This window comes from Xiphophorus hellerii, chromosome 19 (assembly GCF_003331165.1).
Source record: "Xiphophorus hellerii strain 12219 chromosome 19, Xiphophorus_hellerii-4.1, whole genome shotgun sequence".
NCBI lineage: Eukaryota > Metazoa > Chordata > Actinopteri > Cyprinodontiformes > Poeciliidae > Xiphophorus > Xiphophorus hellerii.
Genome location: NC_045690.1, coordinates 22,329,635 through 22,346,805, shown reverse-complemented (window position 1 = coordinate 22,346,805; position 17,171 = coordinate 22,329,635). Strand labels below are relative to the sequence as shown.

General features: G+C 40.2%; 1 protein-coding gene across 5 annotated transcripts in view; it reads right to left on the bottom strand.

Annotated features, from left to right (window-relative positions):
* The window catches only part of actn1 (actinin, alpha 1), a 59,527-nt gene that overhangs the window by 24,890 nt on the left and 17,466 nt on the right, over positions 1-17,171 (bottom strand). For all 5 annotated transcript variants that reach the window (XM_032548028.1, XM_032548032.1, XM_032548027.1 and 2 more), the window contains exons 2-3: positions 2,909-3,023; positions 2,042-2,161 (exon numbers count right to left, since the gene is read on the bottom strand). In XM_032548028.1, the coding sequence (XP_032403919.1) occupies positions 2,042-2,161; positions 2,909-3,023 (235 nt within the window). The remainder of the gene's footprint in view (positions 1-2,041; positions 2,162-2,908; positions 3,024-17,171) is intronic.

Below are 17,171 nucleotides of genomic sequence, written 5' to 3'. Positions count from 1 at the left end.
TTCCATGTTTCTATATGAACTAAGTTAAAATCCTGTCGTTTTTAGGACGGCTATGTGCAACAATTTAACGTATTTTGCAAGACCATGTTATGGGAAAAAATAGAAGCTTTAAAAATATTCAATTTTGACCACAAAGGTTTGGAAAAAGGTGTAACGGTTTTAGGCCGCAACAATAACAACAAAAAAAAAGCACACAAAAAAACACACATTCTGGAGTGACTGCTTTAATTCACATTTTATATAAATGCTTCTGCACCGTCTCTTCAGTTATTGCATTCTGCTCATCACTATGGTTTATAACCAGATCTAAACATCTTACCCCTCATTACACTTTGTATTTCTTAGTTAAATGGACATCTCTGTCCACGCTTCACTCACAAAAATAAATTCTTGGCTTGTTGCCTCGTACTTATCTTCCTATATGTCGCCCAAACTCAGCAGTCACCACGCCCGGTACCCTCTGTGTGTTCACTCAGTCCGTACAGATGACAGCCTTTTCTTACTCTGCACCATTACCATTAAAAATGAAAAGAGTTTACAGTCAGATCGACTTCTTGTACTTCGATTGACTTCGGTACCACATTACATTACATCGCCTCAAACTGCCTGACCTAATTCCAGCGGGGAATTCAATACGCAGGTCAAAAATACTGAAAAACAAATGACGGTCGGCTTTTGGTTTTGCTCTTAACCGTTTCCTAATTATAACCAAAAGGCATTCAAAATCTGTTACTCGTTAGAAAAAATATTGTTTCATGTTCCTGAGGATAGTGCAGCAGCATTATCAGAAATTGGCATGAAAATGTTATTTAACATCTGACACAATGGCAGGAGGTGCTGATACGTCAAATTGTCAAATGAATCCAGTTAATCTGTGGCAGGACTTGAAGAATGCATCATTTTCCATCTGCTTCACAATTATGCACGATTTCATGAAGTCTGTGGTTGTAACGTAACAAAATGTGAATGCTATGCAAGGCGATGCTGATTATTTTAATAGATTATTCTGACAATTAATTGAATAAAAAAGTTACACTGCACAGATTGTGTTGTTGTTTCAGCAAATGGCATGTTTTGCAGTCTGTATACTCCAGTAAGCGATTGATCGATTACTAAATTAGTTGACGATTACATCAATAATTGATTCATCAGTATTGATCATTTCAGACCTTCACTTAACACTTACGTCTTTGTTAAATTATCACTGACTGATGCAATCACATGCAGACATGCATCTCTTAGATTTTGGAGCACATGAACAGGACACGCAATAATAAAAAAATAAAGCAACTGTCAGCAGTTTTTCATTTAAAAAAATGTTTTAAAAAAACTCAACCTGATGACATTGAAGCCTGGATTTGTCAGAGTAAGCAAAGTAGTTTTCCTCAACAATCCCACATGGTCCACGTTCAAGCAACTCGACACATTTTCAGTTCGCCGCAGGATTTGTTGCTGCAGCATTAATCCCAACCATCCTTAAACTCAAGAAAACAAACCGTTTACTCTTTAAAGCAACTTGCTTAAATGAACCCGTGAGAACGTTGCCCGCTTGAAGTGAAACGCAAATTCTGTCATCCCACAACGTGTGAGAGGACATGTGCGAGGCTGTGACGGTAGGCGGCAGGAAGGAAGTGCAGCATTTGCGCAGTTAAAGACTTGCTTAGCCTCTAATGGCAGAAGGATGGACGTTATTTGCGCTAAACGACGAGGAGCCTCTCGGCTCCTGAGGGGGATTTGCTGATCCTGAGATCTACTCTAATAAAGTGCAGTGAAAGCAAAAGCGACACCGACACAAGACTTTGCAGTTTGCGGTAAGGATCTCATTAAACAGCACAGCAGCCACCGGCCCTGCCATGGTAACGAGGGAGAGAGGGGGAACATTATACAGGACGTTTTTTTTGGGTTTTTTTACATCAGAACAGTAGTTGTGGATTTGTTTGGCCTTATTAGTCATTCGTGGACAATCTAAGTGAAAACTGAACAGTCGTGTTTCCCTCCACGACTGTTCTTCATCTCTCTCTTTCTCTGCAGCATCGCTTACCTTCTGCTCCGATAGAGACCAGCTTCACTCCTTTGCTGGCGATGAAGTTGAGCGCTTTGTTGACGTTGGAGATCTTGTGGACTCTCATCTTGCCTCTCTCTGGTTTGGCCAAGCGTTCACCTGGAACCAGAAACGCAGCGCTGATGACGACATGGTTCGGCTTTCAGGGACTCAGAAACATAACCAGGGAACTGTTCCCACCTAGTTTTGACTACAAATGTCTGCCAGTGTTAATTATAATGCTCTGTCACTCCTGTTACAGAAGTCTAAACTAGAAATGAGAAAATAGGTCGACTTGAAAACACAGCCTCTACAGATGCATCTGAATAAACTGCAATACCATCAAAAATGTTGATATTATGCCGAATATTGCAAAGAGAGCAACATATTCCAAGCTTTTATTGATATTACGGGCTGCAACTAATTATAATTTTAGTTATTCTAAAAATTGTCCACATTCTGCTGACTTTTCATCTAAACATTTAAGCTCATTTTAGACACTATTAAAAACATATTACAAAATATGAATAAAGAAATTAAATTTTTTTAAAAAGAAAATAAAAATTTCATTTCCTGAAGTGTAAAAACACAGCATTCCGTTTGTGAGCGCTGGATCTTCTGCAGCAAAGGATGCATCTGAAGCTAAAAAACACCGCTAACATCAACAAGTGAAGAGCTCAGCCCTTTCTGCTTGACTTAACACTAATGCAGGCTGATCGGTCGATTAATCGAACAATAGCAGAAACACATAAAAAGAAATGTAAAAAAATTCTAAAATGTCAAACTATTCTCGTCCATCTATCCTGAAGCAGCTGGCGGCAGCACGGTTTGCATCCGGCTAATCCGGTTAGGAACGGGGCTCTCTACCTGAAATGACCTCCAGCAGCAGCATGAGCTTCAGCCCGTCCCGAAAGTCCTCCTCGATGTTCTCGATCTGCGTGCCGGCTTTTCTGAGGTGTGAGTTGCACCATGCTGTAAAAGTCTGGAGAAACAGAAAGAAAGGAGGAGAAAAACCCCATCAGTACGCTCGTCTACCGCCAGTCAATACGGACTCTGGTCTAGAGCAACGAATGGCTTGTTGTAGAGGACGCTGAGCTTTGGGCTGTAACTAAGGATTATTTTATTAATCGACTGATCTGATGAGTAACTGAATTAAAAATAAAGTGGCACATTCTACAGATCACCTAATATCAGAAATACATTAAAAGATGCAAATAATTGACTTCCTTTTCAAATAAGATGATAAAAATCTTTTTGCCTAGAATGCGATAGCATAGCATTCCTTTAGTGTGTTTGTACTAGGTGAAGCTAAAACATGTTTGCAGATGAATGTACTTTCATCTTAAATAGAACATGTAAATATTTCTTGTATAGTTTTGACTTCATTACTGCACTGAGTATGCAATTTTCTCCTCCTGAAACTGCCTGGTTACTGTTTGAAAGCTAACGGTGGGAAGAGCGCTGCAGGTGTATTTACACAGGTGAGCAGATGAAAGAGAGAGAGAGATATTTCTCAAGTACTCGATTAATCAAAAATAATCAATAAAATACTAGATTCCTAAAATATTCTTTTACAACAGCCCAAATATATTTCAGTAGTAGTTCATTAAAGCACTTTTACAAATTTTTGCAAGAACCCAACAAGCTTAAACTTCGCCATTTATTTTTTGTATTGGACCAACTCATTGTGTCGTAGGAAGCAGGTGTAGCGAGCTGCTACTCTGAAAACATCTGCAGCGGTGTCTGCGCCGCCCAACGGGAGCTGGCACGATGAGCGCCGACCCTGCTGCGAAACGCCTCTTTATGAGTTCCTGAGTCAATTACTCCCCGAGTCTAAAACACCAGGCCGCATGTTTCCAGCGGGGGAGCCGCAGGAGCGGAGCCAGGCGGCTATGAAAGCCAGCACTGTCTCTCAGAGAGGCCTGCCTCCCACCGTTGGCCGACGAACGGCACTTTAAAAAAGCCACCGGAGAACGGGTTCCGCCATGAGATCACGGTTAAAGTGGTGAGGTTCGCGTGGCCATCAGTGAACTCAACTGGGGAAGAGCTGGGTTTCAGATGTGTGCAAGTCTTGTGGATTTTGGGGGGTTTGCCAGTGAAAACGCTTGAGGAAACTCTCTGGATACTACGCAGGATCAGAGGGAAAAAAACAGACAGATTACGTGGTGTGTTATCTTCGAGGGCACAGCTGACAAAAATAGAGCAGTTCTGGAGAGTTTTCTGCAAACACAAACACACCCTACTTATGATTTAAGTCAGGCTCCAATGGGAAAAGAGGTGCTCAATCAATAGCCTATTAGAAGCTTGCCAATTATGTTAAACTATTAAAGCAGAGCCGTGGCATCAGCAGTTAGCGTGAATACCGTAGAACAATCTAATCAAAGTATTGAGATGGAGCTGACCGCCGGTCATAAAAGGTCAGGTTCATGATTAAATTTCTCCTGATCAGCATGAGTACCTATTGCAAGGCCTTCACCGAGTACATAAAACCTGCCATATAATTGAGGACATCATCTACCCCATCATCTGCCACATTTACCCCTGGTAAGGATGTAAAGAAACGTCTCATGCTAACTGTTATGTACAGTAGAGAATCTGTGTTGCTGTGGGCATCTCTTCCACAAACCTTAAGAACATCATTAGAGTCAATTTAGCGTTTCCAAAAGATGTTAACTGATGTAAATTACATCTGCTGATACGGAACTGATCTACTCTATGAGGAAGTGTTGACTAAAGTTTGGTTCAGCAGCTTGACAATGTGGGTTTTGGCAATAATATGAAAGAATGCATATAGTGTTGTCATAGGGATTACAATAAAAAACAACTAAAAGTCCCTAAATTCAACAGAAGGTACAACAGTAATCAGCCCTAAGAGGGATTTCCTGTTTTCTAGTGGAAATTAGAGACGACTACAGTCTGGTGTCTTAAAGTCGTATCTTGTGATTATTTTACAGCGGTTACACTATAAAACAGATACACAATCACTTCAAAAGCAGAGGAGGTTGGTAACATTCACGGGTTTTAATAATTGAAGACTGTCCAACATGCCATCCTGTCGTCTACACTTGTTTCTCCTTGGTCGTGAGTGGGGTGTTGATTTGGGTTGCGAGGTGTATGGGGGGCGGCTGACTTCTTCCTGTGGTCACCAAGCGAGAGACAATCCATCACAGGGCAGCACAGAGACGCTCCGTACCAACAGCAATGCATAAACATGTTTTTAGACTGAATAGAAGCCAGAGTGCCTTTAGCAAACGGGGAATGTGACCGTACTTTCTCAATGACGTTTGCCATCAATTTCCTGTGCAATGCCACTTGATTCTCATCTCCCTTCACTGCTCCGTCTGGGATTTCTCTCATTGAGCTAAATTTCTCAGGATGAATTTCATGTTTGGCCTACCAGAGAACAGATTAGAGTTGTGAATGATGACATTGAGTTGTTGCACAGATCGGCACTTCTCTCTTCACAGCTGAGGACGGTTGTTTACAGCACACTCAATTTCCGATAAGCTTCATAGCGTACCTTCCTTCACAATTGAGTGAGTATATTTCAAACATCACGACCAGATGTTAGAGATTGGGTAAAATCAGTTCCAAATGTTTAATACTTCAGAGTCGACGCTTCCAGCAACCAACTGTTTCTCAACAGCCAATTGTCTAGACCCTTTGTACGAAGCGAAGAACCAGGAAAAACTACTTTTGTTCCTTGAAAAGGTTCATGTGGCTGAAACCTTTGAAATACCAGGATATATTAAACAAAAACCTGGTAGATTCTCCCACAAAACTGAAAAAATTGTGTATTTCAACAGGGTAATGATCCAAAGCATAAAGACAAAACCTGTGGGACGAACTAAAGAGAGAAGAACAGGGACAATTCAGAGAAATTACAAAAAGAAGGCATGGCCACAAGTGATTTAGTTAAAACATGTTAATATGGGATTTTTAACAAATGTCCTCAAATTAAATGTTGGACAGCTAAAAAGGTTTGAGTTTGTATCCCGCTGCATTAAAAGCTCATTTTACAAGTCTCTACCAGGACACCAACATATCTGCGCTGTAATTTATTCAAATGCACCGTATGCAAAAATTAACCTGCTTCATATCAAAGGACACTGTGATCTTTAATGAGACCAGACAGATGAAAATTACTCAAGGCTCCGAGTCACAGCTAGCAGAGAACATAAGCACTGAGAAAACAAGTAAAAGTTCCCAGAAGGAATGTTATCTCGTCAAATGTGCTGAAAGGAGGAGTTTGGCTCTCAGGCAGGATGACAGGCCTCCTCTCCTGAAGAACTAGCCACCGCTCCTGCAGTTCCTCCAGCTCTCTGGGTCATTGTGGAGTTTGGCAGCAGCACACGGTCCAGGTTGCCAGTCACCTGCAGCGTCACATGATCCCCGCGGTCCCGGGTCCTTCAGGTGTTCTGCATTTCTCTCATGATGAGGACACGATTCTGAGTCACTGCTCTGCCAATACATGTGAAAAGTGTTCCTAAAAGACCGAGCTAAAGGTGACCTATTATGCTTCCTTAAACAGGTCAGGATAGGCATATTCATTACATTTTTTATTTTTTTTGCAGAAAATCATTTTAGATAATGAGATTTTAAAACAACTGCAAAAGCAAAAGTGGACCCTAATGCACAGCCAACAAAAATGCAGAAAGTGGTCTCTGTACGGCAAGTCAACAACAAAACCCTTGTCTTTTCCGGCAGCCATTGTACTACGCATAGCCAAACGTGCAGAAGGTTTACTTGGGTTGCTAGGTGACAGGCTAGGCTTCACTGGGATTGCTAGGTGAAGGTTAGTGTCTCCGGATTAGATCTGCTTTTGAAACAGCTTATTTTCCTAACACTAATAAACATTAACTTTATTGACAAAAAACATCTGCACATTTGTTTTTAAGCGCTTAGGCTGTTTTGTGAAACAGTAGAGACCATAATGGAAGTACAAACACGCGCAAAAATAATTTTTCACAATACCAGGAACTCAACCCGACAATGCAAGCAACATCCCAATGTTAACTTCGTCTTGAATCTCAAAGTCTTTAACAAAAGTTTAATAATGAACGGTTTTAAGTCATCATTACTTGAAACCAGTTTAAATAAAAACACAAAGTAAGCAGTCTGCTTTTACCCACCAATCCAGGCTCAGTTTTACAAAAACAACAACACTGTGCCTCTGTTACATTAAGCAGGAGTTTTATATGTGTGGCTAGTCTGAAACAGAAAGCAGCCTTTTGCAGCAAATCCTGGTACTTGATATTATAAACCCTGACAATCCTGTGCAGTTTTTGTCCCTGATTTTTGTAGTGTGGTTTGGCAAGAGATCATCAAAACGGAAGACCATTAGCTGCTGTAGCAGACCGTAACAGTGCAGGCCCCCTGAGAGATGGGTTTTCATTAGCTGTAGAGAGGCTCTGGATGTACTAAGCAGAAGAAGTTGCTGGGGGATTCTCATCATTGTGAGTCTTGATGTGTAGAGATGAATCAACGCACAACATGATGCATCTCACATTCCAGCGCATTGCTTCTAACATCTGGGACAAAAAGTCCAAGTCAACAGCTGGCTCTCGCCCTTTCTAAAGATATTTAACGGAAGAGGATCCTTCAGCTTTTTGCTTCACAGGCCCTGATTAGAAACCACAGAAACACTCTTCAGTGTAGAAGCTGCTACTGTGGAAAAACTACTTAAAGTTGACTTTTCTTAGTATCATTAAATACGTAGAAAGCAATTTAAAAAGGAACCCATACTGTCTACGAAGACATACTGGAAGGCTAAACCGACAAAGATAATGCAGTATTTTAATTCCACAGTAGAAAAAGCCAGGTAAGTAGGTATAGAGGAAAAAAATATCGGTATTGGTATCGGTTATCGGCCAAATGAGTTTTAGTATATCGGCATATCGGATATCGACCAAAAATATTGTGCATCCCTAATTAGGATGCTGGCAAAATGCTTTCCAAACCCAAAACATCATTGTCAACAATGATAAATATCCAAAATACCAGTGAAAAATGACAAATAGCTGTTCAGCAATTATACGAAAGGTTTGACTGCTGTAAAGCCAATAAAAATAAATTCCACTGATTATTGAGAAGGATAAAAATAATTTTCTACTTGGAAGTTTTAATTAAAAACTGATTTTTCCCCCCCTCAAAACTGATACACCCTCCACTATTTTATAATAGATGCCTCGCAGAAACAAGCTTCTTGGTTGAATAGAAATCATTTTAAGCCTAAATCAGCAATCGGTATCAATAATTTTGAGCTGAACTGTATGTGGAAATAATAATACTTCACCAACTGTACAGCAGGACAGAGGGTACGCTGAGCCATTAGCTTCCATCTCTAATGTGTTTCTCTGTGTGATGATCGGTGCCACTGGATCAGCAGCAGGATGCCAGTGAAAGCCGATCACATCAATAGCACAAATGGACCTGAAAACGCACGTGTGCGTATGAATGGACACACCTTAAAACACCAAACTGTTTGATGCATGAATGACGGATGCAGCAGTGTTGGTGCAGCCTGTGAACTCCATGTGTGACTGTGTTGTCCTCGTAGTGTGTGTCGGTACAGCGTGTGCTGTGAATGTCGGAGCTGTTAGCATGTCCTGCAGGCTGCCTGAAAACAAAGCTTAAATGTTGCAGCTTGCACACGATCTGCTTCTGCTCCAGCCGTGTGCCATGTGATGGAGCGAAGCAAAAGCAGGACAGCTGCTTCTCTGTGGGAGGAACTGAAGGATCGTATATTTTCATCTGTATCCTCTTTTTCTCTGGTCCCAGCCTCCCAGAACAGAGGCAGGCTATAAAAACAACAGGGGTGAAGAGAGGAAGGAACCTGCTCAGCATCAGCTTTTGGGAAAGTTGTCCGTCAGCATCATTAAATTCAATGTTTGTTTGTTTTTTTTCTCCATAGCATTTAGCTGAGGCTACAGCTAGCCTCACTGCTCCAGCAGCAGGAACATCCCTTTACTGCCAATTAAAGAGAAAAAAAGACCGCAATAAATTGAATAAGATGCATCTTATTTGAAGCACTAAGGCAGTTACTCGATTTTACTCACTCTTCTTATTTCCCTCAGTTTACTCTCAACCAAAAGTCAACCATGGATCACCTAAATGTATTTGATTTCATGGCTACAAGCTAAAAGAAAAAGTGGAGTCACAGTAAGTGGTTCTGCCATATTTTACAAGACAATTTCAACTTTCACTAACTGACAGTTATGTGGTATATTTTTGTCTGCTTAAAAAGACAAAACAAATCCCGTAGATGTTGAACTCAGCAGTGTTGGTTTGTCACTGTATTGCAGAATAGCCTGCCGTTTTAAAAATGAGAATTTTATCTCCAAGCATGATTCCAAAACCTTTGTGTTAATTCCCAAGACCTTGTTATTGTTAAAAACAAAACTGCTAGTTGCTCCAGTGATTTATTTCCAGTTTTTTTTTTGCTCCGCTTGTATTATGTATTATGTTTGACTCCAGCCGATTGTTCAACAGGAAAACTGCACAGCCTCAGTATCGTGGAGAAAGTGGAACACGCTGTGTGTCCGAGTGTCCTTGAAATAGGTAAACACTGAGGAGGACACGGCGAAGAGAGATACGGCTTAAACCTTCAGTGACATTAAGCAACACATGTAACGCAAAGGACTTGCAGAGCAAAGGACTCCAAAGCCCAAACGAAGTCGACCTGAAACTATTTCACACAAATAGTTTTGACTTTCATTTGACTGCATTAATTTATAGATAATGAAGCGCTACTAAATGCTAACCATGTTGTTGATTGCTACCCACAGAGAGCCTCACCCAGCAATTTGGAGTGATCTAGTGTTTAAATCCGACTCGGTTATTTTGGGGCAGTCAGTGGTCTATTGTGATTCCTGTATCAGCTTCATTCATAACTGCGATGCAAAAACTAGCATTTGATCATGTAAAATACAAAGATATTTTACCAGAGGATAGAATCCTCTTCAATTGTACTTAAAGGTACAATTTAATTTATATGAAAGGTTTCTATTTGAACTATTTGTAGTCTTTAGGGGTGTATTAATATCTTTGCAGTGCCAGCCGGTTGGTTTTATCACGTGATTTTACCTGGAAAAGTAAGTCTAAGCTTATAGTGTGAGCAGAGCAGCTAATATGATGGTGTGTGTTTTAAGCTCGACAATCTGTATTTATGGTTGACACTTATTTAGAATAACTACACTACTGGCTGACATTAAGAAAACCCACTACTTTTGAATATTTTGTGGCGTAATACATTTGGTGCTCTTTAGAAAAATGAAAACATGACAAAGTGTCACAAAACATGAAAATTTCACAAGTAGCTTGGAGTTTTTTTAAATAGCGCTAAGATAAGGAGGTGTCTCATTTACAGTCATTAAAAATATTACAAATTTTCAACGTTAGAGAATATCTACGCTTTCAACAAATATATTTATAAAACTGTTCTTGTAAAGAGTTAGAGTTTTTAATACTGCCATACAGACATGTGAATCATTTCTAAGTATTAGCGTTAGCCTCAAGCAACACCAACTTCCATCCTCCTCATCAGTGAAAAACTGAAGGGCGATTTGAAAGTTTTCGGTGACTGTGAAGCAAAAACTAGATAAAGACGCTGAACAGTAATGAATATAACTTAATATTTGTGAAACCCTTCTCTTCCATTTGAAGACAAACACAAAAATGTATATTTCCAATGCTTTTTTGTCGTAAGGAGCGTAAAAGCTACAATACACAGACACTCCAGACTGGCATGTTATACAAAATAAATATAGGTGGTTTAAAAAAAAAAAGCTTCTGATTTGTGAAATGTTTATTTTGTTTGCTAAAAAAAAAAAAGTGAATTGAAGTACTGCTAAAACTTCACCTCATCTAGCTGTTATAACTCAAGACTGTATTGCCTCATCTTATGATCTATTGTTTCTTTTCCTGTTGTTAGTTTAAGAGAAAAACATTCAAAAAGGTCAAATTAACCTCAACTGTTACCATAGTTACGTATATCCCTCATTATGTTGAACTTCACATAAATCTTGTGGAGCAGCTATAAAATCTTGTGACACGTTTCCTCTTGATGGAATTTCCTGATTGCACAAAAAGAATCAGGACTTAGTCTACAACCTACTTTTACGATATCAGGTTTTTTTTAACGTGCAGATGAACTCTCTGCCTCCCACCTGTCACTCTTCTCCAGCCTTTCTCCCCTCACTCCCTGCCTCTACCATTAATCAGCCTCAGTTAGGAAAATATTTCCTACCTCTCTGCCAGTTCCATATTAGTACAATACTTTAAATGAAAAGAAAAAAAAGGCCCAGCTCCTGAGTCCAAGCCACTGCCATATCCGAACACAACGGCAGGCAGACGAGTTCAGGCAGACGTCGCTGGCAGAGTTTCTGACACAGGAAGGAGGTTTTCAACACTGCAGTCGGTTTCTCAAGCCTGAGCTTCCAACTCGGAGCCTCCCAAGGCGCATCGAAGCCTCGCCGAAGCTGCTAAAAGCAACGTCTGGGACGGTATTATTTTAATGTTCTGGCCAAAACGCTTGACCAAAACGGTAAAACAGGACGTGACGCCTCTGAAGCCTGGGTGCCATTTATTTTTATAATCTAGTCCACAGCTATAAAACAACATCACTGCCCACAACTGGAGCCGTAAAAAAAGCGCGAACACGGTTGAGATGAGCTGAAAAGCAACTGCACTTCTGTGCATCCCAAAGAGGTAAAGTATCCCGTTCCCTCTCCTGGTAAGTCTATTTATGCTGCCTCAAGTTCACTCTGGGGTGTGTGTGTGTGTGTGCGTGCGTGTGGGTGTGCGTGCGTGTGGAAACAGTGCTGTGAGCCAGGAAAAGCTGAGCTGCTAACACTTTGCTCCATCCAAAACTCCCAGATGATTTTGTGATAAGTGATGGATTAAAGCGTCGAAGTTCACCAAACAAACGAGCCTCGCCGGAGTCTGCTAAGATTTAAAAAGGCCCACTCGATGAAAACAGAGTGAGTACAGAGAATGTTATGCTTTTCTCAGGGGTGGGTCACTATTAAATGATAAGAGATTAAAGTAATTTAGCTTGAAATAGTACTTTAGTACTGGTCTGGAATGAAAATGCTTTCAGATAAGTTCGAACCAGTGTCCGATGCAGAGGATCATGTTTAAATTCAGTTCATCGGTTACAAAATTAACCACCAGGCCACATATTCAGCAGAAAATGTTGTCATTTTACAACTTATTAGATCTTTTGTGTTTTCAAACCTGATGACGCAACAGAAACTCAACAGAGAATAAACCTGGCACTCCTTGAGATGTTGACAGTCAATCTCTACTATCATCTTTAACAAATATTTGAAGTTCTCAAGGGTTTTCTTCATAAGGATACACCAATAAATCAATTGCCAGCAACTTTCTGGTTGGAAACTAAAGACACTTGCTGTCCTACAAGGCTGCAGGGTATTCTGCATATTACAAGGTAATATTACAAGGTATTCTTCAAATACACATGAAGAGAGGCGTTTTAGAAATGCTAGCCACGCTAACCGTGATTATTGCTAACGTAAGATCGGTAATCAAACTTCACCGAGACGTGACGTCTCAGTGAAGATCCCTTAGAGCAGAAAAGCTAGAAAAATATTTATGATGTTACTCTTCTTATTTCATAGTTTTTCACTGGAAGAATCAGATTTATCTAAAAAAGCATTAATGGCCAATTTAACATTACTTAAGGCATCAGAAACACATCGTACAACCAAATCACAGCACACACTTCTTAACTAAAGTCATACTTAACAAAACATGCACTTGATATTTTGACTTGTCAAACTGAAGATGAATTTAATTAAGGTAAAAAATGATTTCTATTATAATTATTGGAGTAGAGAGCTCAGTAGAGACGGTCACCCAGAAAGCAGACCGGATGAAGCCGGGCGAGGAGCCAGCATATTGAGATGCTCGTTACTGCTGTTTTCACTTAGGAGGCACGGTGGGGAAAAGAGCCAAACTGCTGTCTGAAGCCTCTGCAGACTGCCGCTTCGTGGCTCCATGCATCTGGCAAGCAGAGAGGCTTTGAAACACTAAATCCATTTCACCAAACTTTGAGTGGGAGGCAACAGAAAAGCTAAAGCCGGAGGAAGGAACGACTCCGCCAAACAACCAGGGATAAGACCATCGAGACGCAGAGAGCGGGACTCAACCGAATGTTCATTAGGGACTCATGTGTGATCAGCCTCACAAGCAAATAACTTGAAGCCAGAAATAGATTGTCTCTGTCCATAACTGATATGCATTATGTAATTGGACAGAGAAAATTAGGTTGTTACTTATTACGGCAATAAAAACACTATCCTACAAGCAAACAGGAGCTACTTGCCGTTTGCGAGTCGGCATGGCGGCTTTAGGGAAGAGAGCTAGTGAAGGACAACATGAAAACTTGGGTCAATATTAACATCCAATATCAATTTAAAAAAAAATCTATATTAATTTTATATAAGTGTATAAGTATATGAAACTATATAATTTTCAGGCCAGTCCTGATAAAGACTGCAGACATTTATATCTGTATTGGTCCTGACACTTTAAAAAAATTCTAGATCTGCTATGTTTGACAATGTGCCCAACCCATAAGGGCAGATCTATTCAGGGTAATTCTATGCTTATGTGCTCTGAGCGAAGTTGTGTTTTATTACTTATTTTACATTATATTTAGAATTCCTAATTGTATTTTCTGAAGTTTGTTGCAGTTTATTTTTACATGTTTTTGTCAGTTTCAGTTATTATTTTTTTTACATTGGCTGTTTTATTCCTAATTGCACTGACTGAACAAATTAAAGTTGAATTGTTTTTACGTTTGATGTTGCTTGTGAAGCTGTAAATGTGCTGCGCCGGTGCAGAGTTATCAAATAAATTTGTAATTCAGTACATTTATGTCTGTGATTGGAAGAAAAGAAAAAAAAAGTAGAAACGTTTTAAGACAATTCAGCGATGTTTTTCTGTACCGGATTGTATTGGCTGATACTAAACTTTAGATATCCGTATCGGTGCCGGAAGTGACAGGAGAGGATCGGCGCATCCATCCCTGTAAAGACTTAAATTAATCTGAGAAGGCAACCATTTCAGCCTTTTCATACCGTTTCGACCAAATGCTAAATTTTATTTGCAAATAAAACCAACAAAAGAAAAAAAGCTGGATTGTTATTCTTCAGCAGCCATTCAGACAAACAGATGTAAACAGACCAAAAGGGTTGGACCAGAACCCCCGCACGGCTGAAAACTAACTTGGCAGATTAATAAGCGCCACGGCTCCGTCTGTCCTGCTCACTGAGTCACCGACTGAAACAATATGACCTTTCTGCCAGCCCAAACTGGTGGAGCTGCAGTCCTCACACAGCTCTTTCACTAAAACAGAGGGAAGACAGGAGTCAGGGGGCCTACCAGCCAGAGAGGGGAGTATGCTGCGTGGGTCAGAGGTCATCAGTCATCCTTCTCTGTCTCCTTTCTCTAAAGCTCAGTGGAGTATAAAATGTGACTGCTCACACAGATATTCAAGCAAACGCTCGCCTCCCTTGCTCCAAAAATACTGAATGGAGCTCAGCTGAGACGACCAGGAAGATGTGTTGAGTTCACTTTCTGTGGGGGATTTCTACTTCCTCACAGCTGCTGCTCGCTTCTCTCTAAAGACCTTCAAAAAGTCTCTTTTTGTCCTTGCAGTGCATCTAAACTTCTTACTCTACTTTATTTGACAAGTAAACATATTTTTCTTATTTAAAATTCATTCTAAAAATTGGGGTTTTAACCAGAATTGGATGGTTTTTAGTTTGATCCACCCCTGTAATGTAAACTGGAAAAAAAAAAATCCTTTCTTTCACTGATTCGTGAACGCAACAAACCTAAGCTCTACCAGGGACAAACTAACAACAACCCTCTTCGGTGTGGAAGGTTCTTACAGTGGATTTCACTTTGTTGAATTCAAAGAGGACCAAACTGATACACAGCTGACTTTAGCAAACAGCAGGAAAGCTAATTTAGTCAACCAAATTCTTTGTTATATTTTTGATTTTTAAATTTTGTTCTGTAACAGAACTTAGTGAAATTAGATGGAAAGCTTTTGGATAACTTGCAGTCAAAGTAAACTTCTGATTAAAGTAAGTTATGCTAATGGTAATAGATGTAAGTAAAGAAAGGTTAAGATATACATTATATTATTTTTACATAGTTTCATGTTATGTTTTACAGCGACTGCAATTCAACAATCCACAGTGTGACGACAATTAGCTCCTAACATAAATAATAGGCCTGGAGATTTGAAAATAAGACAGAAAACAAATAACAGAACTAAATGCCCCTCCAGTCCAGTGGGTGGCGGTAATGTACTCAATAGGTGTTTCCCCAACATTTTATGCCTACCATAATATCTCTATGCAAAACATATAGTCACCAGCGCTAACGTTAGCCATCATCTTCTTGCAGACTGGACTCAGCCCATAACATCCCAAATAAAGGGAAATATAAGTAGATATTTATCTGACATGATCATTAAAGTTTCCATGTTTAATTACTAATTCAATCCTCAACCAAATTTATTTGCCTAACTTGTGAAATGTCAATATTTGAGCCAAAAATGAAAAAGTGCAACCACCAATAAATTGGCTAGACAAAAAGATCAAAGCGTAATCACAACTTGCTACTAAAATTAGTAGAAATATGTCAAAACTTTACAAAAAGCAGGGATCAAAATTCAGTTACAAATCTCCTGTTTGGTGCATCTTTATGAAACGAAAATACAAAGCATCATCATCGCCACAAATTCCCGTTTTAATTCAGCAAAACCCAGAAATACTCATAAAAACAAGATGCAAAGTTTAAAAAAAAAAAAAAAAGTAAATAAAAAGTCTGGCCAAACACTGTATCACAATGGTCCAGCTGTCCCTGCTGGCGGTGAAGAGGAAGGGTTTTTCCCAGCAGCTGTGATGAAGTGCGACAGTCTCTCAGGTGCAGCCTCCATCCAGGCAGGCACTCAAAAACACACTTACTGCAGCAACAGCTGAATCAGCATTGTCATCCCATTACACTTATCTACTGCCTTGGCTGCTGCTTCAGCACATGTGTGCAAGGGGGCGAATGCGCCACAGAGCTCAAAGGAAAGCAGCAAAACACGAGCTCGGCTGCATGTTAGTTGATGCATGTGCATAACCGCCGTGTCTGCAAACAATAGCCGCCATTGTGACCGGTCCGCTGATTATTGACTCTGTTTTGGCCCGAAGCGGCCACCGTTGCATATTAATGTCCGAGTGCGTTATAATGAGAAGTCAAAAGTGTCGCGGCGGTTCATTCCTCTGCCGAGTTCGCTTAACAACAGGACGGCTCGCCTGTGAAAATGCCTGGAGACAACCTGAGACTGGCCGGTCGCCGTGGCAACCACACAAGCCTGCAGACTCTCAAACAAAAGCCCAAACCCGCGTGCTTACACGTTTGGGCAACACGAGTTTAAGAGCACACACACACACCCACACCCACACACCCACACACACACGATGCACGGCTATTTCAGCAGTGCATCATTAGCGGGAACCACACAACTCCTGCTTAAATTGAGCTCACAAAGTCTGGCCCTTGATCAAAATATCAACTCTAGCTAGAAGTAGTAGGCAATATCATTTTCACTTCGGTTTAAGCCCCAATTTGTGCGCCATTAAAACCCGTCATTAGCATCTTTACCACAGAAAATAAAAGGACAAACGTAAGAGCTTTGTGTTCCAAACAGATGCTAATAGCTGCTCTAGCTAGCCGTTCCGAAGTAAATAACTTTCTAGCCATTTTTCTACGCAATTGTTGTTGTTGTTTCTCACACAATATTTGGTCACCAGCTTAGCTAGGCTATCACACGTTTTTAGGACATCTTCAAGGAAATTATGGAATCAAATGTGACGTCTCAAAGCTGCACTACTGGCACACACCGTTATTGTTAAGTCTTTAGTGAGGAAACTAGCTGTTAGCTGACTGGAAAGTCAATAGAAGCTACATAACAGCATATATCTGTTATTCAGATTCAGTTTGTAATTAGCTATCTGAAGTAATGGTCACCTGTATGAGAGGGATGGACAAAGAGTAATAATAATAATATTAATAATAATAATAATAATAATAAACATCTAAA